Here is a 26,787-nt window from a genome sequence, read left to right on the forward strand (position 1 = left end):
CTTTCCGAATGAAAGTTCATTCAGACGCTGTCTTTCCGAATGAACGTTCATTCAGACGCTGTCTTTCCGAATGAACGTTCATTCAGACGCTGTCTTTCCGAATGAACGTTCATTCAGACGCTGTCTTTCCGAATGAAAGTTCATTCAGACGCTGTCTTTCCGAATGAACGTTCATTCAGACGCTGTCTTTCCGAATGAACGTTCATTCAGACGCTGTCTTTCCGAATGAACGTTCATTCAGACGCTGTCTTTCCGAATGAACGTTCATTCAGACGCTGTCTTTCCGACAGACCTGTTCTTCACCTGAGGACGGCTGCTTGCGTTGTGGCCGAAACGTCGTGAGAATTGTATTTTATTATGTTTTATTTTTTATTATTTTATTATTTCCCTTCTACGTGACTTTACCGAAAGAACCAGGAAGACGAATCCCTGCAGTCACGAAAGCTTTAAATCGAAATTTAAATCTGGGGAGTACGCAAGCATTTGGTTAAAGCAGAGTCTGACTGCTGCTGCTGCTGCTGATGAGAAACTGAATGTTGAAACCGGTCTTTGCCTCAACATCTGGGGAGTTCATCAGAATTGGTTAAAGCAGAGTCTGACTGCTGCTGCTGATGAGAAACTAAATGCCGAAGCCGGTCCTTGTCTATATGTAAACATCTGGGGAGTTCACCAGAATTCGTTCAGGCAAAGCCCGTCTCTACTGCTGATGAGAAACTGAACGTCGAAACTGGTCCTTGCCTCTAAACATCTGGCCAGTTCACCAGAATTCGTTCAGGCAAAGCCCGTCTCTACTGCTGATGAGAAACTGAATGTCGAAGCCGGTCCTTGTCTATACGTAAACATCTGGGCAGTTCGCCAACATTGGTTCAAGCAAAGCCTGACTGCTGATGAGAAACTGAATGTTGAAACTGGTCCATAGTTTTCATGATTTTTGTTGCCAGCTGCAAAATAATCAACATGGGCGCAGACTTCATCCAGCAGTGGAATGAGCATGGCTGACGACGAGTAATATACCACCCAGGAAAATGCATTGTACTATATCAGTATCCGGCGTTGTGAGATGTCATATTCTTTGGGTCTATCGGTAAAGTTACGTAGATAGGTTCAAAGAAAGTAACAAAAAATAACAAAACTATTTTCTTTAAACCTATCTACGTGACTTTACCGAAAGACCCAAAGAATATGAATTCCTGCAGTCACGAAAGCTTTAAGTCAAGATTGTGAGATGTCCTTTTTGACCGCATGACATGTCCCGTTGTTCTCGTACCTCCTCGGTGAACATGGCACATTGGGCCAACGTTGGTCCAAGGGGTTGACAGAACTGATCGAGTGAGCCACGGGGACACAGAAGACACGGACATGGACAGAGACTCGCCAAGAGACACGAAGAGACAAAAGACACCGAGAGAGATACAGGGAGATGATGCATCGATTTCCAAGAGGTGTCAGATATAGAACACAGCACAGAGACACAGAGAGACATCGACACCAATCACACAGGCACATACACAGAGAGACACAAGGCACAAACACAGGAAACGCTGAGACAATGTGCGGAGACATGGAGACATACACGGAGTCACTTGCCAAACTCGCATCAATACGAGGCTGCTGTGCACTGCAATTACATTTCTCCCCCCATTTTAAAAGGGGGCCCAAGTATCCCGAACAGAAAACTTGAGCGAGGGTGGGGGGCAGCAGCTGCTGAGTGTGTAAGGTCCCACACCACGACCGCTGACACGAGCCGCGTAAATGACACTGGTGACATTGTGATTTCCAAAGTTTTATTGCAAAATAAATACACTATGGTACAATCACACTCCACTATGTACAAACGCTCCTCCACAGCTCCCGCTGAACAAGGCACCAGATCACTCACAACCCACGACATATCCTCCATCCCTCCCTCCCTCCTCCTTCAAACAAGCACAGAGCCACAGCCAAACTGACCAGTCAGACAACTAACTAGACCACCATCCAGCCAGTCAGACAGACATACAGCCAAACTGACAGTCAATCAGACAGAGCCAATCAGACAGACAGCCTACCTGACAACCAATCGGACATCCAGCCTGGCAAGCACAGGGCAAATATGACAACCAGACGGCCAACCTGTCAATCAGAAAGGCAAGCTGACAACCACATGTATCCGGAGTCAGTCAGTCAGCCGGACAACCACAGCCAACTTCACAACTAAGCATCCAATGAAACAACCGGACACAACACAGCCAGGCAGCCAATATTACAGACAGCCAACTTGACAGGCAGACATTCAACCTGACGGGCAGGCGACGTGGCAACGACAGCCAACCTCACAACCAGTGCCGACTTAAGACAACCTGACATCCATACTGACAGGCCAACGTCCAACTTGACAGCTATACATATACAATTTCAATCTGACAGGCAGCAAAAACTGATACAATGCCAGATCAACCATCAACATGTGACGGTCATACCATCAACCCGACCGGCCAGACCAACCAAACAACATGTGACGGTCATACAATCAACCCGACCGACCAGACCAACCAAACAACATGTGACGGTCATACCATCAACCCGACCGGCCAGACCAACCAAACAACATGTGATGGTCATACGATCAACCTCGCCGGCCAGATCAACAATCAACATGTGACGGTCAAACCATCAACCTCGCCGGCCAGACCAACCAAACAACATGTGACGGTCAAACCATCAACCTCGCCGGCCAGACCAACCAAACAACATGTGACGGTCATACGATCAACCTCGCCGGCCAGACCAACCAAACAAGCCACACAATCACACCGACAGTCAGACATCGCGACGGACAGACAGGCAAACTCGGCACCAGAACCTTCACCCCTTTTACCCGTTGCGCAGAACGATCCCCGTGCTCGTAGCAACCCAACCAAAGCTTCCAAAATAGACTTTTTTATATATATATACTGTGTGTGTGTATATACACTCTCTGTAGAAGTCTGTGTACAATATTTCGTATTTTTTTGCCGTCACCTCTCGGCGCGTCTAGAAGAGCACGTGGTGTTTGTCCTTCCCTCCCTCGCTCGCCCCTGCCGTGCAACTCTTTTTCGCTGTCGTACAATTCGTTTCTAAGCCGCACATCCGACCGCCGCACAACTGCCCCCCGGCTACCAACAAAACCTATACTCTTAGTTTTTTCGTTAAAGTCACGTAGGTAAAAAATGAAATTAAAATATAAAAAAAAATAATACAAATCACGACGTTTCGGAGGCAACACAAGTCTCCGTCATCAGGTGGGACCGTCACAGCCAGATTTGCTCTATCAGGTGGGACCGTCACAGCCAGATTTGCTGTATCAATACAGCAAATCTGGCTGTGACGGTCCCACCTGATGACGGAGACTTGTGTTGCCTCCGAAACGTTGCGATTTTTATTATTTTATTTTTATTAATTTTAATTTCATTTTTTTACCTACGTGACTTTACCAAAAAAACTATGAGTATGAATCCTTGCAGTCACGAAAGCTTCAAATCTAGAACAAAACCTATCCCACACACACACACCCTCCCCCAGTGCAATATTTGTGCGTGGTGTCATTTCCAGCAGATGTTCACAAGCCTATCCCGCCGCACGGACGGCAACAACAATAAATTCGCGCACGGCTTCACGGTCATTTTCCCCCATCGGCGCTCGCTTATCCGACCATGTCCACACGCACGCCTGCGTCTCAAGTCTCCCGGGCGAGTCGAGACACGCGCCAAGACACGCGCCAAGATGGACCGCGCTACGTCGTGGTGTGTGAAGAGTGCATTTTTTTTTCCTTTGGGTTTTAAAAAGAAAACCACAATTTTTTTTCTTGACCAAAACTTTTAAAAAGTTTCTCTTGGCTCTGTCGGCAAAGTCACGTATAAATAAAATAAATAATAGAACGCGACGTTTTGATTGCAACACAAGCAAGAACTGTAAATGCAAGTTCGGAGAGAGACACACACACTCTCTCTCAGTTCTCACCTGATGACGGTTGCTTGTGTTGCAATCGAAACGTCGAGTTCTATTATTTATTCGATTGTTTCTTTATACGCGGCTTTAACGAAAGAAGCAGAGTAATTCCTGCAGTCACGAAAGCTTCAAATCAAGATTTAATAAAGTTCTCATTTGAATGATTCCAACGCACATTTCTTACGCAAAAGCTTCGTCTTTCCTCCTGCATTTCTTCCATGTAGAAAAGAAGGTTATTCTTGCCGTTTTAGCAATTACGATGAAAGTTTCTTTTTTTTATTTTCATAAAAAGTTTCATTACAGAAATTGGACTGTTGGGTTTCTCAGTGGCAAGTGTCACATTGACAAAGAGCTCAATGGGGCTTTAAACCGATATAAACCGACTGACAAATGTTTATTAAAAGCAGTAGAACAAATTGGACCAAGGTTCAAGTTTAGAGTCATCTCAGCAGATGCCACAAGGTTCCCTCGATTGCTCGAGGCGGGGAGGAGCGAGTCTGACCGCCGTGATGCCCAAAACAGCTGCAGCAGTGAATATTTAACTTCCCGGGGATTTGATGAATTTTTATAATTTCCCCCAAAAACTCAAATGTGACATCGACGCTTCACTTGCAAAGGGTTCACACCAGCTCTGCGACCACTAGAGGCGCTACAATTCAACGTACCAACGTACATCGTGGGAAAAAATAATTAATCTATTCTGGAATCAAATTGTGACACTGAACCACGGAAATGTATCACGTGTCTACGGGGTGAATAGTTCCGGCCCAAAAGAGATCTTTCAATTTACCCATCCAATATTAAATTACTTTATACGCAAGAGGCGAATTCTTACAAGGCTGAGTAGGTTTTGGTTTTCTTGCAAAAACCCAACAGATGTTACAGTTGACGGAGCCACTGTTATTCCATAGCGGGTCTCTTGCTCTCTCAGAGGGTGATAGCTGTGCACCTGGCCTGTAATCCAGCAACGTGGAGGCGAGGGATGGCGGATCAACGCACCGACGTTGTGAAACTCGCTTCATGTGTGCGCGTCTAGGTGCCATAACCCTGGCCCGCTAAGACAGTACAGCAAGTTGGCTAATCGCCATCTGTTTCCATCTGTACCCAGATAACGTTTCCCCTCGCACGTGTGCGTTTTATGTGAGTTTCCTCCCGCACGCACTCGTGGCCGACATCTTCATATACAGAGGAGCACAGAGCTTGGGCAACTGTTGGTAGTGCCGGCTAATCGCCACGCTGCTGCTGCTGCCCTTCTCGCTCGTCTGCGATTCCTCCTCGCGCCATCCGAATCGTTCCCTCTCTCGTCGAGAGTGAGCGAATAATGTGCGCCGCGTTACAACTCTATGCACGATTGTAAGCGCGCAGGCAGCTTTTGTGAATGGAAAAGCCACCCTGGATTGACATATCGGGAGATGTCCAACCCACCTGAACTCAGTGGCTCTCGAGGTGAGGGGGGGCATTGCCATCGAGAGAAGCCACCATCAATGGCAGAAGTCACACCCGATGCACTCGTGCTACAGCTTGGACTTCAAAGATCGAGCCAATTTTGTTTGTTTTCCTGCAAACAGAAACCGCCAAACTACGAAGGTTTCCGGTGCCTGACGCAAGCGGGGAGAGGGGGGGGGGCGTTTAAGCGCAGGCTGAAAAGACTTGACCGCCACTGTCATTAACAAACAATGCAGAATAGATCGTAGTGAGCTACCAGAATAAGTAAATATATCGACCTCCTCTCTGTATCTCTGCATACAAACTTGAAGTCTATTGGGCTTTTGTGAATTAGGCCACTGGGAAGACGCCAATTGGATTGACTAGATGTTTTTTAAATCCTTTATATTAAGTTCGCTTGCTTGTTTGCTTAGGACCGTGCAAATCTTTCGGTCGTTTTTTAACCCACTTCCCGTGATCCAATCGAGCTGACATTTTCCACACAGACTCGTTGTGCGTGACAATTAATGTTCGTGAAATTTTTTTTCCAAAATTTTACACTTTTTAGGACAAAAATATTATATTTAATTACCAATTGCTTAATGCTGCCATGCAATCATCTGACCCATAGGTGGCAGCCATCTCAAGCCAGAGGACGAGAGGACTCTAGCCGCCACGCATATCAAGGATTTATAGTGAAAAACTTTGTTTTTACGGGTTATACTTGTTTATCGACTCATTTTTGGTCGATAACAGAGGCCCGCCTACGCCACGCCCTGTGTAATGAGACTGATGACGTCACCACGCCCTGCCCATCACCTCCCGTCCAGCGGCACATGTGGGAAGAGAGTTGAGACCTGTTCTTTTCCGTAAGTCGGCTCAACGAACTGACAAACGTTTGGGTAATCGATTCTTTGGACAATCGGAGGGCTTGGCTCTGCTCGTGCGGTTGTCTGGAAGGTCAACTGAGTTTTGAGTTTTCTCCGGAATAAGTCAACACAGTCGTCAAGAACGCCACTGTGGTCTTTAAAGGATATGTCATAGGCGACATTTCGGGCATTGGCACTTCTCCGGAGAACGTAAATAGAGAGGCCGGGGAGACAGAGTGGAAGATAAGGGTTGAGGAGTTTAGACCATGGGGCCCGATGAAAACGTTCATTGTTGAATGGTTTGTCCGACTCAAATAGCTACCGTGAGTGTAACTATTCACATGCCAATTTAGAACTGTTCATCAGGGAACATTTATACACATTTAATCAGGCTTCATGTCCTTCCCCCGCACCTCGAAATAGCGCGGTTGGCTACGTACGGTGCGAAAGAAGTTTAGCATAGTGCAACCTTCAATTCTTACCTCTCGATCTTTCTCAGGCCTCTCTTATTACATGCTAGCAAGGGCCATTACCCGAAAGGTTGTCAATTATATATTCTTTTAAGGCCACAGTGTTATTGATTAATATGTTGAGTTGGTTTTTTTGTTATTTGTGCTTGTGCACCACTGCCAACATAGCATCAGCAGCATCGCAAAATAATTTACACACGAATGAAATTGGTCAAATGTTTTTCCCCGATTAAGTAGGACCCCCCCCCCCCGCCCCAAATCAGTTGTGAGACGAGACTGGATTTTCCTGGGTAAACAACCGGCATCTATTATTATATTTTTACGCATAAAGAGGGATTTTGGTCAGCCTAGTGAATCTGTCCCAACCCCAAACTACTAACTACCCCCCCACCCACCACTACCACTGTTGTGCGTGCCCCCCCCCCCCCCCACTACTTCCACAACCCCCACCACTACCCAGACCATCCCCAGCCTGTGTCTGGGGGGATGGGGCAGGGCAACATACAAACACAAAAAGAGGCGAAGCCTAAAAGGAAAGGCACAGAGCCGAAAGGAGGCAGAGGGAGCCGACATGGAAAGGGGTGGGGCTTAAGCAATAGGGGCGGGGCATTAGAAAGGGGGCGGGGCATAATGAGAAAGAGGGCGGGGCATAACGAGGAAGAGGGCGGGGCATAACGAGGAAGAGGGCGGGGCATAACGAGGAAGAGGGCGGGGCATAATGAGGAAGAGGGCGGGGCATAACGAGGAAGAGGGCGGGGCATAACGAGGAAGAGGGCGGGGCATAACGAGGAAGGGGCGGTGGCCACAGAGGTTGAACGACCTATGTTGATTTCGGTAATCTTTCTTCATTCGTATTGGCGTTTGAACAATACAAAAAAAGTAACAGGCTACAAATGTATATTTTTAAGGTAATAAAAAGCATAGAATCAAATATGTGCACGAGGCAGCAGCTTGGCTTTAGTGCTGGAGATGCAGCCACAGGCCAACTAGTTGTGTTTATTACTGCAATTGCACAATGTCACCTTAAAAAAAACAAATTGCAAAAACATGGATTTTTATCTTGCTGCAGTAAAGTAAACGTTAAGTCATTTGCGTGTGTAAGACGGTGCTTTTTAGCCATTGCTTACAGAAATGTGGCAGAGTGGTAGTGATCTACCCACTAAATTTCAATGTGGGCTGCAGAGAAAGCATTTTTCATCAACCTCACAAAAAATGAAAATGCTTACAGAGCCACAAGAGCTCACAAACAATGGGCTTTTCTTGCTTCTGTCACGGCCACGATCCCACTGGGGAAATTAGGGGCAAAGTCACCGGCAGAAGACCCCCGCAGCAGAATTTTTTTCGATTGTACAAAACGGCAGATTTCCGAATAAAATCTCAAATCTGATCACAGCTCCTCCCAAGCGGTCAACTAGGGAGGCAGCCACTTCAGAGGTCACGCAAGTATGCCCAAATATCCCACTCAATACACCGACCTCAAAGGGTCAGCGCACGAGCGAGCCGTGGACGGATGAGAGAGAAAAAAAAGCCTTCTGACCGATTGCCTTTTCGGTAAGTGAACTGTTATATAGCTTTCGATTTAAAGCTTTCGTGACTGCAGGGATTCATCTTCTTGGTTCTTTCGGTAAAGTCAAGTAGAAGGGAAATAATAAAATAATAAAAATAAAACATAATAAAATAATACAATTCTCACGATGTTTCGGCCACAATGCAAGCAGCCCTTCCTCCGCTAACCCAGCTTAAATATACGCTGCCAAGCTTGGTGGTGTTCATTCAGACGCTGTCTTTCCGACAGACCTATTCTTCACCTGAGGATGGCTGCTTGCATTGTGGCCGAAACGTCGTGAGAATTGTATTTTATGTTTTATTTTTATTATTTTATTATTCCCTTCTACGTGACTTTACCTGTTATATATCGAAAAGTACTGTTTTCCCCGAGTGACCGACTCAACGACTGGTAATAGTGGGCTGCATTAAGGAATGACTCTTCAGGTCTGTAACTTGCTCGCCAAGTTGCCAGAGTCGATCGCGGTTAATGCGTTGCTGGTGACAGTTTCCGCCAACGATTGCCCCGACAATTTTCAATAGATCGTGGCCTTAACGATGACTCGAATCAACTGGAAATCATCACATTGAGTGTAAACCAGGGTTCCTTTTTTTCACCAGTGTCCTAAGTTTTTTGTAAAAAACTCAGCTGTTAGATAAGGTCCATGTACGAGACATTATCACTACCATCATCATCATCCTCATCACTCCTATGTCTTCCATCCTGTAAGCTCAAGTCGCATTCACTTTTGAATTCTTAGTGACAGTCTCGTTTCTGCAAGCCCTCTGAAAATCCAACCACCCTGGCCCCCACCCCCCAATTACGGCTTAACATTTGAACAGGACAAGATCAAATGTCAGCGCACAATGTGTTGTCCAGACATCCGTTTAACTCAACTGACAAAAAGGAAAACTCGGGGTTACAGACTTGCATGTCATTCGCCGGCGCTGCTGCCGCCACCACGGCCGATTTCCAGTGTAATCACAGTGCGCGTTAGGAAATCCCACCATACACCACCGTTTCATGGCGTCTGCTGTACCACGACCTCTACAGTTTTCCACAACAAAAAAATCCGACGTTAATTTTGAAAAGCTGTCGCGAACGACGGATTAACGGTAACGTTGTACGAGGTCAGCCGACGGCATGCCGGACACTAAGATTTTCGAACATTTTTGGATTGAGTTGTGGGGCTTCCCAATAATTTCCACGTGCGCCACCCAACGCCCCATCGATCGATCGACCGTCACCAAACTCGATTGCACTTCACAGATGTCGTCGACATTAGTTCCGAACAGACAGCCCGAAACCTTCAAAGTGCACTTCTGTAACGCCGCTTCAAACACCACATCAGATGAGCTGACATAACGGATCATTATCCTTGGCTTTGTCTACAATACACTGTGCGCTCATCGTTATTTTCGGGGAGTGGGGGTGGGGGGGGCCCAATAAAAAAAAAGGGACGGGAAAAAAATCGAGACAGACCACAGTCGTGCCTTGAAGTCTCATCGCGCGCGCGCACACACACACACACAAACACGTGCTCAGCTTCTCAGAAGCATCATTAGATAGCGCATCCTCCCTTTGCGCGCACATTTCTCTCCGTTTCGTCTTCGGGAGGACGAGGAGGAGCGCTGCCTCCCTCCCCACACATGCAAATAGGCACTCGCTTTCGCACCGTTTTACAGGTTCGCTTAAAAAAAAAAACACAAACGACGATTTAAAAAACAAAACACGCAAAAAAATCAACGGCAGGTGGATTCGTAAAACGCGAACCCACCCGACACGATCCACGACGCCGCCGCCGCCGCCAGGTGGAGCGCGCCTGGTCCCCCCCCTCCCGCGTTCACAAACGTGAGCATCACTTCCTTCCTCCGAGACTCGTCGGTGTAAAAACTACAACGACGACGACGACACTCGTCCAAGGTGCCGCCAAAGGTTTCACGAATCCCGAGTCAATTCGGTTCCCACTGCGGATATCCTGGCGCAAAGAAAGACGCCACACGGTGCCCCCCCCCAGACCCACAGACAAAATCCGGCACGCGAGTCCCATGGCTTCGGTCCCAACAGGCCGTGTTTTGAGGGCCCCTTCTAAGCGTACGACATCTAAGAGGGAGAAAAAAAAACATGAAGCTGCATGAAGGATGGCGTAAAATGGCAGGTGGGAGCGACGTTGGTGTTTGCACTCCCAAACCCATCGTCGGGTAACAAAGGGACTTTTTAATCATTATTTTTAGCACCAGGATTTTGTTAAGTCCTTGTCTATGGGATGCTGAGGAGCCAAGGAGCCAGGGGGTAAAGGATGGTGACTCAAGAGCTGGCGGTGAAAACGATCCAGCCCACCACTGAACGATTAGCAGACCAATGTCAATAGTCAGAGTGGCATGGTCTCCATCCAAACCATTTTACAAAAAAGTTTAGCGCTCAATTTTATTTTAATGCGAGAGGAAACTTCCGCCTCAAGAATGTTAAGCATCGGAATGGGGTTTTAACATCCCATATATGAATCAACGCACACGTTGCTGCGTGCCGTGGGTCCGTCTGATAGCGGGTAAAAACAAAGGAAACAGAACGCCGACTCCGTTGCAAGGGCAACGGGTGCAGTTGTTGAGAAATAATTGCGGGGCAAACATACTGCTCAACTATTCCACAAAATCAGAACCAACTTGCAGCAGCAGCAGCAGCAGCATCGGATGAAATGACGCAAAGACATTTTTAAAGAAACAGTGGACCGATATGATTTCCGGCCCACGGGCCATAGGCTGTTCACCCCTGGTGTACACCGAAGCAGTCCTCTCAGCTAAATTGTATCTTTAGCTCGGCCCCGCGACACGGCGCAACAAATTCGCGCAAACAGTGCCGACGATCAAACACGCATCGTGCCAACCTCATTCCTGCCCACCGGCAACCCTGGCGCATTCACGTTCACCGAGAACCCCGGCGCACGGACAAGGCGGCGGGCTCTTCTAGTCCGGCCACGTGATACGCAAACCGGAATTCGCCAGGTGAGAGCACGGGCCCCGCCGCCCTGCAAGCACCGTCGTGGGCACCCAGGCCCTCCTCTGGGCTGCCTGAACAACCCACGTGGTGGTGGTGGCGGCGTTGGTGGTGGTGGTGGCTTCGCGGACCTTCTTTCAGCTGCGCTGCCACCACTTACCCCACGTGACATTTTTTGTCCGGACGAGGCTTGTAACGGCATCTTACAAAACAAGATTGAAAAACGGCGAAACCCCTTTTCGCCAAGTTTTTTCGTTTGTTCAAAAAACTACGGGCGGTGGCTTTCGTTTGTCCCTGCAGAACGCTTCCTCCAAATCCTTTCTTTTGTGTTGCAGGGATTTATAAAAAAAAAAGCAATGGACGTGCAGCAAACTTGCTTGAAATAGTCTTGACAACTATTTTTTTTTTTACGATACTACAGAAATCAATCGTCGATGTGGGTGGGGCGTCGTCATGTCGTTTTCGTTGTAGAGAGAGGAGGCGTCAAGTCGCAGAGGGTAGAGGAGAGGAACAGCGGGATGGGGCGGGGGAAATGTATCACCGTGTCTGTGCACTCGCATGCGTGCAACAATCACAGCAAAAGTGCAGCATTTCCCCGTTATTCACGAACTTCCTAGCCGTGATTTTGGCTATCCGCGAATCACATCTGGAACCCTACACGACCACTGCATCGAGAGGGAAAAAAACGAGATAAAGTGGTGAGATAAAGTGATGACAGAGTATGTCATGAGAGAAAGTGATGAGATAAATCTAAAGTATTTAATAGCTTATTCACAATTAACGAGGGAACCACTGTATACAAGGCGTCAGTGCAAAGGAAAAATATACAAACATAAGTAATAAACAATATCAACGGGAAATGTACAAATTGAAGATAAAAAAAACTATGAAATGTCACGAGAGAGAGAACAGAAAAGGTAACGGAAACGACTTGCATTTTTGATACGAAAATTTGAAAAAAATGAAGGGCAGTTTTCAACTAATTTTTTTTTACAATGTTTTCAAATTAATAAGTTAAACAGAGAAAATACGAATAACTGACAAATGTGTAAAGCTAAAGGGCATACAGATGACAATAACCCTAGAGGGTGCCACTGAAATCAGAGGTTCAAAGCTGGGTTTTCAACCGACCGTGGTTTAAACACAAGCTTCGTGAATTGATGGTCAGCCAGGTAACCAATAACTGCCAAATATAACACATCACATGCAAAGTGTGACGATCATTTTGACAGATAAGCTTAAATCAGAGTGCATGGGAGAGAGCCCCCTCTCCTTTGTAGAAGTTAAATCAGCCACTCGGAGGATTTTTCAGATCTCGTCCGCAGCCCGTTTTCAGATACGCCGAGCCCTAGAGACAACTCTGCCAGATTTCCAAACGAATTATTCATCCAATTACTTGATTCCAATAGTAATATTGGCAGCATCAAGTAATCGATACTTACTTGCTGTACTCAGGATATGATTTAGGTACATTTTTGAATGTAAATAAAAAATCTATTCAACAACAAAAAAAATCGCATTCAAAATACTAACAAAGAATTTCACCTAAAACACAAAAGGCTCGTCCAAATAGAATTAAGTCTCTGCTTGATGAAATGTTTCGTAACTCTGGGAGCAGTGAAGAGACACGGCGAGAGGGAAGGAGAGTCCAGTGGTACGTGCAGAATCTTTGTTGTTATTATTTTTTTTCAACAGCTCTGGAAAATGGAGACAAACAGAGGAGTTGGTTCAGTGGTACGTCAGTCCAGGAGCTGCTCTGATGTTTTTGTTATGATTATTATAATTGTTTTTATTATAGTTATCTCATATATCTGGCAATGGATAGACACCAGGGGAGGGCAGGGAGGTGGGGAAGTGACTGGGAGGTTCAGTTTTTTTGCTTTCTTTTCAAGACTGACGGCTTTTTGTACGTGCATTGTCGCACACCTGCGTGTTTTAAAATGTTTCCTGCAGTAATGTTTATCTTCTGTTGTCTCGTAATTTACAGACTCAAATGATTGTTGCCTTTGGGCAAATGCCAATGGGTGTCCCCCATATTGTAAAGGCGAGTCCTCTTCATATACGAGGCTTCCAGAGACACTGATGACTGACGTGACAAAAGCCGGTCTACGTTCTTCTTCATGTTTAAATGCTGCCTATGGGAAGGGCCACATATCCTCAACTCTTTCAATTGGTGGTCTAAACAACAAAATGGCCACACATTCAGTTATTTTGACCTGGTGGTCTGGATAAGGCTGAGTCCGATGCTGCACACATTTGCGTGTGTGCCGTTAAATCTGGGGACACGGGGAGGGGGGGAGACGGGGGGGGGGGGGGGTTGGTGGTGTGGTGTGTCAGTCTTGGGGGTGTCCAGTACTTTAATAACTTTAAATAGCAGCTCTGGTATTGTAGTGGTACCATCAGTCTAGTGGTACCATCGGTCAGGTGGTGAGTTTTCCTATCAGCTCTGGTAGTGAAGACAAGATGCATGAAAAGACACAGGGATAGTGGAGGCACAGGACAGGGAAGACACAACGAGGTAGGGGAAGAGGGGCAGGAGGATCCGTGACTGGCGGTACGTCAGTCCGGGAACGCTTTGATAGTGGTGGAGATGCATGGGGAGGGGGGGGGGTTGACGCGTGCAAGGGGACACGGCGGGCTGGTGGTACGTCAGTCCTGGAGAAGCGCTGAGTTTTGGCCGCAGCTCGACACAATGGTGGAGCCGCACGTGGGGTACGTCAGTCCGGGAGGTGCTTGCGCGGGCTCCTGTGGGCTCGGCTCGAGCGGCGAATGTCGTGCTTGGCCTCCCGGCACGGCTGGCACACGAACACGTCCGGCACGTTGGACTTGCGGATCTTGGCGCAGTAGAGGTGCACCCAAGTACCGCACTCGTCACACTCGATCATCGGCCGCCCGGCAAACGGCTTCATGCAGTAGCACGTGATGAGCTTCCACGACGCGTCGTCTGCTTTACGACGCCGGCGCCGTTGTTGACAGTGGCGGCCCGGGGGGTTGAAGAGGCGGCGAGCGGGTGACCGGGTGGGAGGGAGAGCGGGGCAGGCGATGAATCGTGGGCGGGTGGACGGTAAGGGGTCGTGCGGCAGATGAGCGGTGGCGGCAGCGGCGATGGGAGAGAATTGGGGAGAGGAGTGTGGGAGAGAAAAAAAGTAAATAAGATTAGTCATCACACCAACGATGATTACAGCTGCGAAGGTTTTTGCGGTTGTGCTGTTCATGGCTCGCCGACTTGCCTTCGGCTTGTGCCAGCACCACACCGCCTATCAGCCGCTTTCTCGTCACTCTTCTAATCGGCAATTTCCACGGTCACCCGTTCCTCCCACGAGCATCGCGCCTTGTCCAAACTCCGCCAACGTCGAGAGCTCGTCATACCCCTCCACGGCCACACCGAGTCGTCTACCGCCGCCACAAGACGACCACCCCAACTTCCGACTTTCCCCCGCAACTGCTCGTCCTTACGAAGCACCCCCCCCCCCCCCCTGTCGTCGTCCCTTACCCCACAGCCTCGCTACGTCCGAGAAGAGCGCGAATTCCCCATCACGCAGTTCTGCAGCCTGTTCTCCTACAACGCGGCAGCAAGTAGTTGCGTTCCTGACGAACGCCGCGTTAAGGAAAGATCGCGTTATGATAATACACGACGATGCAGACTAAAGCACAGTCCACGATCGCACGCGAGATGCATACGCAGGTCGAACAAAAACTGAGGCGCGCGCGTGGGTGGCTATCGACAAGCATCCAGCAGCATCCCGCCTTGTGCGATGCCATGCCGAGGCAGCCGTACGACCGCTTATTCCTACCAGCGCAACGTAGTTCCGTTCGCTCGATCATGTTATATCCAATTCACATCGGCGTTATAAAAAATTGTATCCACCCCCACCCCAAAAACATTAATCGTGCTGTATCCAACTCGCGTTGAGAAAATCACACGCGTTTACAGGAGAAGCCGACGGTACCAGCAGCGCTCTCAGTCGCTGCCCCGCTTGTACATTACAGACCCTTGGCATTGCGTTCAGCAACGGCGATCAAAACAAACAGACCAGCCGACATACCCGCCAGCTGAGAGAAATGCCCCATTATACGCCACCAAGTTCAGAGAGGCCGCGCTTTCCACATTTGTTTTGAGGCGGTCGATAGACTGGGGGTGGCTATGCGTAGAGACGCTTGTCCTCTGCGTAAGTGGGATTTAATGTTAATCCACTCAAGCACAGCAAGTTCCCCCCCCCCCACCCACCACAGGCGCCTGGAACACATTTTACTGAATATCTCTGGAATACTGGATGTGTGAAAAAGAGCTCTGGAGCTCATCGGATTGTTCCAGTATTAATAAATATTCTGATTCAGATTTAATTCCTCCACACGGGAACTGTGCCACAGCATGCACAGATGCAAGGCTGTCTATGAATCCACTGCGGACAAAAAGGCCTCGCGCCGTGCCGGGTCGATCACGGGGGAAGGGGTTGTACGACCGTACTTTACTACGCCGGTCGACAAAGGAAAAGCAACATTTGACGCGGCTGAAACTTAAGCGTGGGGAAATGTCAGACGGACAGCTGACGGAAAGCATCGGCGGCGAGCCCGGCGCTGTTTAAACACCGTGGCCGCCAGCGCCAGCGTCAGTGCGGCCGTCACCGCCAGCGTGGCCGTCGCCACCGTGGCCGCCATCACCGTCACCATCACAGCTACAGTCACCGTCACCGCCGCCATCACCGTCACCATCACAGCTACAGTCACCGTCACCATCACCGCCGCCATCACCGTCACCATCACAGCTACAGTCACCGTCACCGCCGCCGTCACCGTCGCCATCACTGCTACAGTCACCGCCGCCATCACCATCACAGCTAGTCACCGTCACCGCCACCGCCGCTATCACCGTCACCATCACAGCTACGGTCACCGTCACCGCCGCCATCACCGTCGCCATCACTGCCACCGTCACCACCACCACGGTCACTCTGTCACCACTGCCGTCACTGCCACCGTCACCTCCACCACGGTCACTGTCACCACTGCCGTCACCGCCGCCATCACTGCTACAGTCACTGTCACCGCCGCCGTCACAGCCGCCATCACCGCCGCCATCACTGCCACCGTCACCTCCACCACGGTCACTCTGTCGCCACGCGCACGGCAAGGGTTGGCCGTGTGCGCAGGGGGCTCATGTTTACCCTGCTCAAGGTTCTCAAGTAAAAATTTTAACGACGGACAAATATAACTCAATACATCAATAGCAGTATGACGAGCAGGTCGTGAGCGGGAATCAAACTCGGGACACCAGGTTGGTAGCACAGCATGATAACCATTGCACTACCGCTCACCACACACACGCGCGCACGTGCATGCACACGCACAGACTCACTTTCACGCACACACACACACAACAATGACAAAGGTCCCCGCCCCCCCGTATAGCCTTAACAGACTGTGGAGCAAGTGCTGTTAGCGAGCACCTATGAAGGCAGGCAGGGCACGCGAGGGGGGTGGGTGGCCAACACCCCGCCCGGTCACCTTTGTCTCCCTCGTGGCGATGCTTACACACTGTACCAGGTACTCATTTGAGGTCGAGTCGACCTAGCCCAGGGCCGGTTCAGATAATTGTCACCGGTGCTGGCCGTGAGCGGGAATCGAACTCAGGTCGCCGGGTTCGTAGTGCAACGCGCTAACCCGCTGCGCTACCACTACCGCTCCCCCACACACACAAACGAATATTAACTCTCACAATCGTTTACCAATCCACTGCTGGATTTTGTTTTTCACAAACGGCCAGAGGTCGCAAACGGGTTTTGATTCCTTACCCGTACCCGTACCCGGCCGCACCAGGGTCGCAAATTGGTACCCGTACCCGTACCCGGCCGTAACCGTACCCTACCCGTACCCGGCCGGGTACGGGTAGGGTACGGGTATCGGGTACCTGATTGCGACCTCTGGGATGAAGCCATGTTGCAGGCGCGGGTGGGTTGATTCTAGGGACTTGAATTGTGAGAAGAGACAAGACGTTGGGAAATGAGTGACAAACGGTGACTCACCAGTGACTCACGGCCTACCCGTACCCGGCCGCACCAGGGTCGCAAACGGCTACCCGTACCCGGCCGGGTACGGGTAGCCGGGTATCGGGTAGGGTACGGGTATCGGGTACCCGGTTGCGACCTCTGCAAACAGCCCCAGCACCTCGATGCTGCCGTCACGCGATTGCCGTCATTAATGAGCATCGCGAAGCCCCACGGCCCTCCTCCTCGACATGTCACGCACGGAGCCCTCGGTTCTTACCGGAGTCCACCATAATGTCTTCGTCGTCCTGGTCCCGGTAAGCCTTCACCTTCGACTTCTTGCCGCACGCCCTCAGCCCCGGCATTTTCCTCGCCAACGACGTCCTCGTTGCCGCCGCCTCTGTCCTCTTGGGCGCCACCCTCACGTCGTCGTAATCGACGTCGTCGAGATCGTCGTCGTCGTCAAAGTCCTCGTCGTTCTCGTCAAAGTCCTCGTCGCCGCCGTCTTCGTCGGCGTCCTCTCGTCCGGCGACTCGCGGCAGCCGGAGCCCGCAGGATCGCTCGCGCGCCAGGATGGCCTCGATCTCTTCGTCCGTGTCGAGTTCCGAGGTCGATCCGGCGCCAGCGCCTCCATCTCCGCCGCCGGCGACGTCGCCGTCTTCGCCGGCATCGTCGTCGTCGGCGACCGGCTCCGTCTTGATGGCCCGAGCCAGCGCGGCGGCCGCCGCCGACGCAAACGCTTTGGCCGCGGCCATCTTCTTCTCGTCCTTGGCCGGCGTCGTTGTCGTTGCGGTGGCGGTTGCGGTGGCGGCCGCCGCTTGCGTCGCCGCTGCCGCCGCTGCCGCCGCCTTCAACAACTTCGCCTTCTCGGCCTTCTCGGCCTTCTTCTTCTTCTTGCTCTTCTTCACCTTCTGCTTGACGGGCGACATGGACAGTCGCGCCTGCGACTTGTGCTTCTTGACCGCCGGGAAGTGGCGGGCATTGCTGCCGCTGCTGCTGTTGCTGCCGTTGTTGTTGTTGCCTCCACCGCCTCCCAACCCACCTCCTCCACCAACACCAGCTCCTCCACCCCCTCCTCCTCCTCCTCCTCCTCCATTGCGGTGGTTGTGATGGTGGTTGCGGTGGTTGCGGTGGTGGCGGTGGCGGTTGTGATGATGGTGGTGCCTGCGGTGAGCGAGCGAGCCGTCCGCCTTTGCGCGACGGATGCCACCGCTGCCCTTTCCGCCGCTGCCGGCCCCGTTGCTCGAGGGCTGCGTCGCGAGTGGCCCGGGGCCGTGCCCCTGGCCCTGCCCTTTGCCCGCGGACAGCTTGGGCTTCTTGGGGGCACTGCCCTCGTGGGTTTGGGGGCGGGGGGAGCGGGCCGACGTCCAGCTGTCCCCGTCCAGAGAGCTGTCCGTGGTGCCGACGCTCAGGGTCGCGTTCACGCTCCCGCCCTGGGGAGACAAAAAAACGCGCCGCTCGTTCCCTCGGTCCACTCACAAAGGCCTCCCCCTTTTCAGGCGACGAGAACGAATGGCTCAGTTTCGTCGGTATCCTTTGTAAAGTCTCTCTCTTGTTCGTAATGCCCGTCACAGAAGAAAAGTCTGTCATTTGTATTCTGTCCTATCTCGTGGTGTCATTTTTGTCCTCTTCATCTCGTTGCGTCTTTTTCATTTGTAATGTCTGTATTGTTTGGAAAGTACATAGTCTTCCGTTTGATATATATCTATATAGCCCGTGTCATTTGTTCTGTATAGTCCACGTCATTTATTCATCAGCCTAAAGCTACGTCATATAATTTGCATGCGCAGTGCTTTGAAATACGTATAGACAATTGATTCTTAAACACACACACACAATTCAACGAGACATATCACTGGTGCAAGAATCGATGTTAAATTTCCGAATCATTGCATCGCTTGCAGTCATTCTGGGAGGTGCTGGCGGATGCTCACTTCGTCGGAGTGTGGGATGTAGCCAGCGTAAGCCAACACAAACGTGCAGAACTGGTTGAAGTCCTCCACTGTGCGATGACGCTTGGTCTTAATGGAAGTCTGCGAACAACAACAAAACACGTAAACACAAATCGGCAAATGACTCCAGCTTCCAATCCACGTTTTTTTTTTATCCGAGTGTCGTTTATTGTAAGACCACAGTACACACGCAGAGAATATTCGCTTTGGGTTCTGATTTGGCCGAATAGTGGCCGCTTGCTTTTTTTTGTAGTTTGTGTTCGACCAAACAGAAGTTTGAAAATAAAAGTGAAGCCAAATATACAATTTTTGGCACGTGGCCAGCATAGGCCCGCGGTTGGGGAAGGGACTGCAAAGGGTAGAGTCGTCAGTTGTGGGTTGGGTCAAGTGGGCGGGCTCCCACGACTGATTTCAGAGATCATCTGCCACTGATGTTAGCCGTGGCCCGGGAATCGGACTTGGGTAGCTTGTTTTTAAAGTGCAGCGAGATAATCCACTTCGCCGCGAACTCCACCCACTCCAAACCTATGGATTTGGCCACGATATTAAACTCTTTCGCAAATCACCAGGTTTCCTAAAGAATGGAGGCCAGATATAAAATATTATTCCAGTGTCTCTACTTTTGCACCAATTACATGCGAGATATAACATATTCCTATGCAAATTGGATTGCAAGATGAAAATTAAGTTCCGAATCTCAATTTTCCATTTCATATTTTAATTGCCCAAGTCATTATATTAAGTTTGCGAGACTTTCCAAGGCCCATGTTTAAAAGCTACACATCTGCACTGTCCGTAATGGCACTTCATTATCACCAGGAATGACAATTAATTATTATTCCTGAGGATGATGAAGATGATGACGATAACATGACGATGAGACCGTCACTGCTGCTGCCTCGTACCTCGTAATAAGGAGCTTCGCATTACCACCAGAAGCTCAGCTGCAAGTACTGTACTGTGCCCTTTGCCTTGGGGGAGATGTACGATGAACCGCATGGACAGAATCAAAAATATAAATATATCGAATGGACACGTAATGGGACTGAAGATCCGTTTGGCCTTGAGACATTGCTGTGAATAAACACGGGTGGCTCGGTTAAGTAGGAAGCCTTGTATCGCTATACAAACACTACCCTCCAGATTGCCTTAATCTCTTACATCACCTCCAACATAACTTACAAAATCACGTTAACATTTATTTTTATTCTATTCGAGTCATTTTATTCATTTACATATGATGTACAACTATTTCTACAAAAGTGTATTGAGATACATCGTACGCAGTAATTTGCAGTGGCAAAATTGTTACCACACCTTGATTTGCAATCCAGAGATCATTGATTCAATCTCAAGGCGTGGCGGTTGTAATAATGGTGCAAGTTTCTTAAATCTTCCCGCCTTTGTCCATCCAGAAGTATACATTGGTTGAACCCGCAGTTAGTTGATCGGCAAGTCACGCGTGGTGGGGAAAAGTGTGGGTATTCCCACCCCCTTCCAAAAAGGGTCTGGCCGACGTGGAACAGCGGACCAAAAATACCCCCGACACTGATGATCTAAGATCTCTCTGCGGTGGAGGCTCTCCTGCCGGCAGTGCTGTGCGCAAGCATTTGCAGGGCTGCACATTTACCTTTCATGCATCTTATAATTAATATAGAATATGATTAAAGCTATATTCTGTCATACGTTGAAAACAGCAAAATGTTTTTTTTTTATTAAATTGAAAGTGCGATGCTCATTAAATTAAAACACGTTGCCAGGCTGTGATCATTTAAAGAACTGTAATGTAATGTGTTGTTATATTGCAGAACCAGGAGATGATAACATCTTGGGGAGGCCTTCATTCAGCAGTAGACTGATTATGGCTGCTGATGATGATGAATATACGATTTCAAATCCAATTGAATCTGATTTACAGCATCAGCACCACTGAGACTGCCATCACCAGATCAATTCAGCACCACCATCATTCTCTCAAACAAAACATACTTCACTATCATGGGATCTACCTCCATCTTAATCATCAGCACCATCACCACTGTAACCATGACAATCACAAGACCACCACCCTATATCCCCATCTACAACACCACTACCACATCGTGACCATCTCCTTCATCACCTTCACCAATGCATGTGGCCACCACCGACCCCTGGACATATATCCCATCGCCTCCACAATGAAAGGCAACACCAACCACGACCATTTGTATCATCACGACCACCATGACCACTACCTCCATTACCTCCGCAACAGAATCTCCATGACTATCCCCATTTTCATCACAACTACCTCCACCAAATAATATCACCACAATAACCATCACATCCATTATCACCAATGCAAATACGCTGGTTCATAATCCTGCAACTCCCTAGTAAGCAGCATTGTGGGAAGGGGAAACTGAAACTAAACTAAACTATCTTAATTTTACCAAGTAAGGCCCACTGAGCTGTTTCGCTCTTTTTCAGAAGCAACCTAGCCACATATGACAGCTCAACGAAGTGGCTTATCATGTGAAAATGTATAGCAGCCAAACACTCTAAACACATGTTGATTCTAAATGTGGAGGGAAAAACGGGAGTACCTGGAGAGAAATCCACGCGACCACGGGGAGAACATGAAAACTCCAAGTATACAGGCGTTAGGGTCAGGATGGAACCCACGACCTCCTATATACCAGGCGAGGGGGATACTATCTCACGGGCTAAAGCAGCAGTTCAAGGGGACGGCCCAGCACCACCACCTTCTCAGGACAACTCGGGATGGGCAACAAATGATGGATTACTGTCGATGCCCACATTCCAAAGAATAAAATAAAAATCTTCCAATATAGCCAGCGCAATTTTCAACTCTCATCGATCAACGACCATCACTTACACCACAGCCACCTCCACATCTCCGATGAGCACGGTTGGTTACATACTTGCGCGAAAGAAGTTCAACATACAGTCGTCACCAACACCACTAACTTGACCACTTTAAACACCGCCCACAACTTTCCCCTCATCGCCACCTCGATGACAACGGTAGCCTTCATATCACCCAACTCATCCGACACCTCCACCAAAATAGCTGTCACATCCATTTTAACTACCATGGCCACCACCTTCATCACTTCCATCTTTTCCACGAACACAATAGCTATTCCATCCTTATCACCACCAACACATTCATTATCTTAATTGCCAACCACCAATTTAACCATCATCACCTTATTATCACCACCATTGCCACCATCACCACTAGATTCATAATCACCTCCCATCAACACCACATTCACAACTCTTAACCACCACGATCACCTCTACCACCACTACAATAACCATGACAGTATCAACATCACCACAATTACTACATCAATCATCCTCACTACCAACATCATACCTTCCATCATCACAAATGATAATCTCCACCATTATCACGAACAACACATACCACCACCATATAATTATAACAACCAACACATCCACTACCACTACCTCCAAACACCACGGCCTTCATCCCCACCACGTGCATTACAGACACCACCAATTTGATGACCACCTTCATCATCAAAGACAAAGATACCCCGTATAGCCTGAACGGACTGTTGGGGCAAGTGCTGTTAGTGAGCACCTATGAAGGCCGGCACGGCTCACGAGGGGGTGGGTGGTCAACACCACGCCCAGCCGGCTTTGTCTCCCCAGTGGTGATATTTTACACACCATGTACTCATTTCAGGATGAGTCAACCTAAGGGAGGCCCAGGACCGGTTCAGATAATCCTCACTGGTGTTGGCCGTGTGCGGGCATCGAACTCGGATCGCTGGGTTCGTAGCGCAGCGTGCTAACTGCTAGACACAACCTTCATCACTAATACTTCCAACACATCCATCTATTATCGTCACCATCTTGACCACCATTAACATGACTCCATCCATCATTAACTTTACGACTACTACCTTCATCGTCAACACCTCCACCACCTCAATGACCACCATCTCCATCAGAACCACGACTTAATGAACACCTCCATCAGCAATTACACCACCACCACCACTTCCATCACCACCATAACATTTAGCTCCATTAACCATCACTCGTTACATCACCACCATTAATTCCATCACCATTATCACCACCATGACCGCCTCTGCCACCACCACCGCCATCTACATCACTATCTCTCCATCACCATGGTCAACATTATCACCACCACGATCACCACCACTACCTCCATCATCACCACCATCACTGCCTTCATCACCATGATCAACGTCATTGCCACCATGATCACTTCCACGACCAATACCTCCATCACCAGCAACATCACCATGCTCACGACCACTAACCTACCATCACTGCCTTCACCACCACGACCTCCAACTCTACCAACCTCATCACCGTAATGACCACCACTACTACCATTACCACCTCCTCCTCCACCTTGATTATTACCACCACGATACGTCTCCCGCTCACACCATCATGGCCACCACCACCAACCACCAACCTCCACCATCAGCACCGCCATGACTTCCTGCACCTCTTATCACCACCATCATCACTCACCGCCACACCACCGCTACCACCACCACCACCGCACAACCAAAGCACGTTTCAAACAACTCGCACACCGATATCTTTCAGGCACTCGTTTTCAATCCGACATCCGAATCAACCGCAGCAAACGAGATGCGTTAACCGAGTTGCCGATGTTGGTGGTGGTGGTGGTTGGTGGCGGTGAGGAAGTAGGTCTGGATCCAACACGACCACCACCACTAACCACCCCGTCCGTCGGTCTCGATCAATAATCCACTGCTGGATAAAGAAAGCCTCACCAAAGCCGCCCTTACCGCTCGCAGTTCTACTACGATGCGCAAAACGACAGTGGCGTCAGTCGCCAACGCACCTTTAACTACCAACCCACCCCACCTCGACTGAATACGAGGAGAACAAACAAAACACAGAATACGCCACGACACTCACCTCGCCGTCCATGGCAGAACATGTGTCCGATCCTGCAGGAGACACGGAGAGAGTAGGAGACGGGACGGGGGGGGGAGAGAGAGACAGAGAGAGAAACACACGCGGTGAGACACGAGTTAAGCTCCATCGCCATGCCCTGCCTCAAACAGATCCAAGGGGCTCGATAACCACGCTCGCCACCCCGACACCGACACCGACCCCCGACGACTCCACCACCCCCCGGGGCCGAGGCGACGTTCCCCGGGCGGGCGTTCCAGGCGAGGCCGAGGTCGCGGCTCCCCGTCAAGGCCGCGCGCGGGTGACGATTCGGAATGGAGTCGCGCAAACGACGACTCTGGATTATTGTTGTTGTTTTATCTCGCACGGGCATTTAGCCGCCCTGTCGGCAACGGCGGAGGTAGGAGGAGATAGGAGGAGGAGAAGGAGAGGGGGGCACGACGAACGAGACGCGGGGAGGAGAGCAGCGGTCGGAGAAGCGCCACGCACGGCGGTCGATGGGCCGCGGCTGAGGAGACGGAATCAAGAGGTCGGGGTCCCCTGAGTAGCCTGGGCGTAGTAGGGGCCTGAACCCCCCCCCCCCGTCTCCCTCTCGAGGAGTCGGGACCCTTGATAGCCACCTTAGGATGGACCAGGTGGAGCTCTGAGAACCTGCTGCTGTTGCTGTAGCTGCTGCTGCTATAGCTGCTGCTGCTGTTGCTACTGCTATTGCTACTGCTATAGCTGCTGCTGTTGTTGCTGTTGCTGCTATAGCTGCTGCTGCTGCTACTGCTATTGCTACTGCTATAGCTGCTGCTGCTATTGCTACTGCTATTGCTACTGCTATAGCTGCTGCTGTTGTTGCTGTTGCTGCTATAGCTGCTGCTGTTGCTACTGCTATTGCTACTGCTATAGCTGCTGCTGCTGTTGCTACTGCTATTGCTGCTGCTGTTGCTACTGCTATTGCTACTGCTATAGCTGCTGCTGCTGTTGCTACTGCTATAGCTGCTGCTGTTGCTACTGCTATTGCTACTGCTATAGCTGCTGCTGCTGTTGCTACTGCTATAGCTGCTGCTGTTGCTACTGCTATTGCTACTGCTATAGCTGCTGCTGTTGTTGCTGCTACTGCTATAGCTGCTGCTACTGCTATAGCTGCTGCTGTTGCTGCTGCTACTGCTATAGCTGCTGCTGCTACTGCTATAGCTGCTGCTGCTACTGCTATAGCTGCTGCTGCTACTGCTATAGCTGCTGTTGCTACTGCTATTGCTACTGCTATAGCTGCTGCTATAGCTGCTGTTGCTATAGCTGCTGCTACTGCTATAGCTGCTGCTACTGCTATAGCTGCTGCTACTGCTATAGCTGCTGCTACTGCTATAGCTGCTGCTGCTGCTATAGCTGCTGCTGTTGCTGCTACTGCTATAGCTGCTGCTGTTGCTGCTACTGCTATAGCTGCTGCTGTTGCTGCTGCTGTACATGGTGGAAGGGGGCTCTGGTCGTCGAGATCGATGGGGGCGGATAAAGGAGCCAAGAAGAGCCAGGACCCCCCCCCCAATCCGCACGGCACCGCCAGGAGGCCGCGACTTCCCCGGAGGTGCGGGGGGCCCCGTGAGGCCGATGCCCCCCTCACAGTCGCGACCTCCTCCTCCTCACCCCCCACAACAACAACAACACCAACAACAACACCGAGAACCAACCCCCTTCCTCCCCCAAGAGCCAGAAGCCATCGGCGACCACCGTGAGCCGCGGCCTACACACAGACACGGGGCCCACGAGTCGGGAGCCATGATGAGTCTGGGAGCCTCTCCAGCCTCCAGAGCCGACAAGCCAGGAGACCCACGTCGAGGGTTCAGCCGAGGGGATGAAACCTCTCCCTTTCCTCCCTCCCCCTGTGATAGCCACGATGATGTTGTTGTTGTTGTCGAACCCCCGGGATCACCCGAGAGACGCAGCAGCAGCAGCAGCAGCCTCGGTGCCCACTTCGGCGAGCCCCACTCACCACCCCTCTCTCTCTCTCTGTGGGACTTTACGACGGCTCACACACAGACAGACACGCTGGAGGAGGAGGATCGAGAGAGGGGTACGCACCGGAGGAGAAGCCCGAAGACATGCTGCTGATGGCCGCGAGCTGCGAGTGCGGGCTGCGGCGAGGTGCCGGGGAGGAGGCCGCGCGACGAGCGGAGGGGACCGACTCCCCCGCCTCCCCCTCCTCCTCCAGATCCGCCTCCTCCTCCTCCTCTCTCCTCCAGATCCTCTCTCCCTCCGTCTGCTCTCAACGTTTCGTTCTTCCACAACCTCCTCCTCTCCTCCGGCTCCACCTCCTCTTCCTCCTCCCCTCCAGCTCCTCCCCTCTTCTCCACCTCCTCCTCTGGCTCCTCCTCCGGCGCCTCCTCCTCCCCCGCCTCCTCCTCCTCCCCACCTCCTCCCCTCTCCTCCGGCTCCTCCCCTCCACCTCCTCCTCTCCGGCTCCTCCTCCTCCGGCTCCTCCTCCCCTCCCTTCCACCTCCTCCTCTCCAGCTCCTCCTCCTCCCCACCTCCTCCTCTCCCCTCCAGCTCCTCCTCTCACCTCCTCCTCCCCCCTCCACCTTCTCCTCCCCTCCACGTCCTCCTCTCTCCTCCGGCTCCTCCTCTCCCCTC

At 50.5% G+C, this 26,787-nt stretch overlaps 1 protein-coding gene across 2 annotated transcripts; it reads right to left on the reverse strand.

Moving 5' to 3' along the window:
• Nucleotides 1-12,010: 12,010 nt before the first annotated feature.
• Nucleotides 12,011-26,408, reverse strand: PHF13 (PHD finger protein 13). 2 transcript variants are annotated; one of them, XM_061568002.1, is made up of 5 exons: nt 26,239-26,408; nt 24,178-24,209; nt 19,189-19,287; nt 17,535-18,687; nt 12,011-14,214 (listed from the first exon to the last, which is right to left on the reverse strand). In XM_061568002.1, exons 1-5 carry the CDS (start codon nt 26,258-26,260, stop codon nt 13,988-13,990), a joined length of 1,533 nt encoding a protein of 510 aa, XP_061423986.1. In that variant the 5' UTR covers nt 26,261-26,408; the 3' UTR covers nt 12,011-13,987. The 2 variants fall into 2 exon arrangements, with proteins under 2 accessions (XP_061423986.1, XP_061423987.1); XM_061568003.1 differs by lacking the exon at nt 26,239-26,408 and adding an exon at nt 24,795-24,907 and having other exon boundaries at nt 12,011-14,217.
• Nucleotides 26,409-26,787: the final 379 nt, after the last annotated feature.

The sequence above is a fragment of the Lethenteron reissneri genome, chromosome 40 (assembly GCF_015708825.2).
Source record: "Lethenteron reissneri isolate LAM-NWPU_2019-01 chromosome 40, ASM1570882v1, whole genome shotgun sequence".
Classification (NCBI taxonomy): Eukaryota; Metazoa; Chordata; class Hyperoartia; order Petromyzontiformes; family Petromyzontidae; genus Lethenteron; species Lethenteron reissneri.

Coding starts and splice junctions, on each gene's coding strand:
- PHF13 (XM_061568002.1), bottom strand. CDS start 26,260: ATGTCTTCGGGCTTCTCCTCCG. Junction 24,210..26,238: donor GTCTTCGGGCTTCTCCTCCG/GTGCGTACCCCT, acceptor TGTCTCCTGCAG/GATCGGACACATGTTCTGCC. Junction 14,215..17,534: donor AGACATTATGGTGGACTCCG/GTAAGAACCGAG, acceptor GTCGTAAAGCAG/ACGACGCGTCGTGGAAGCTC.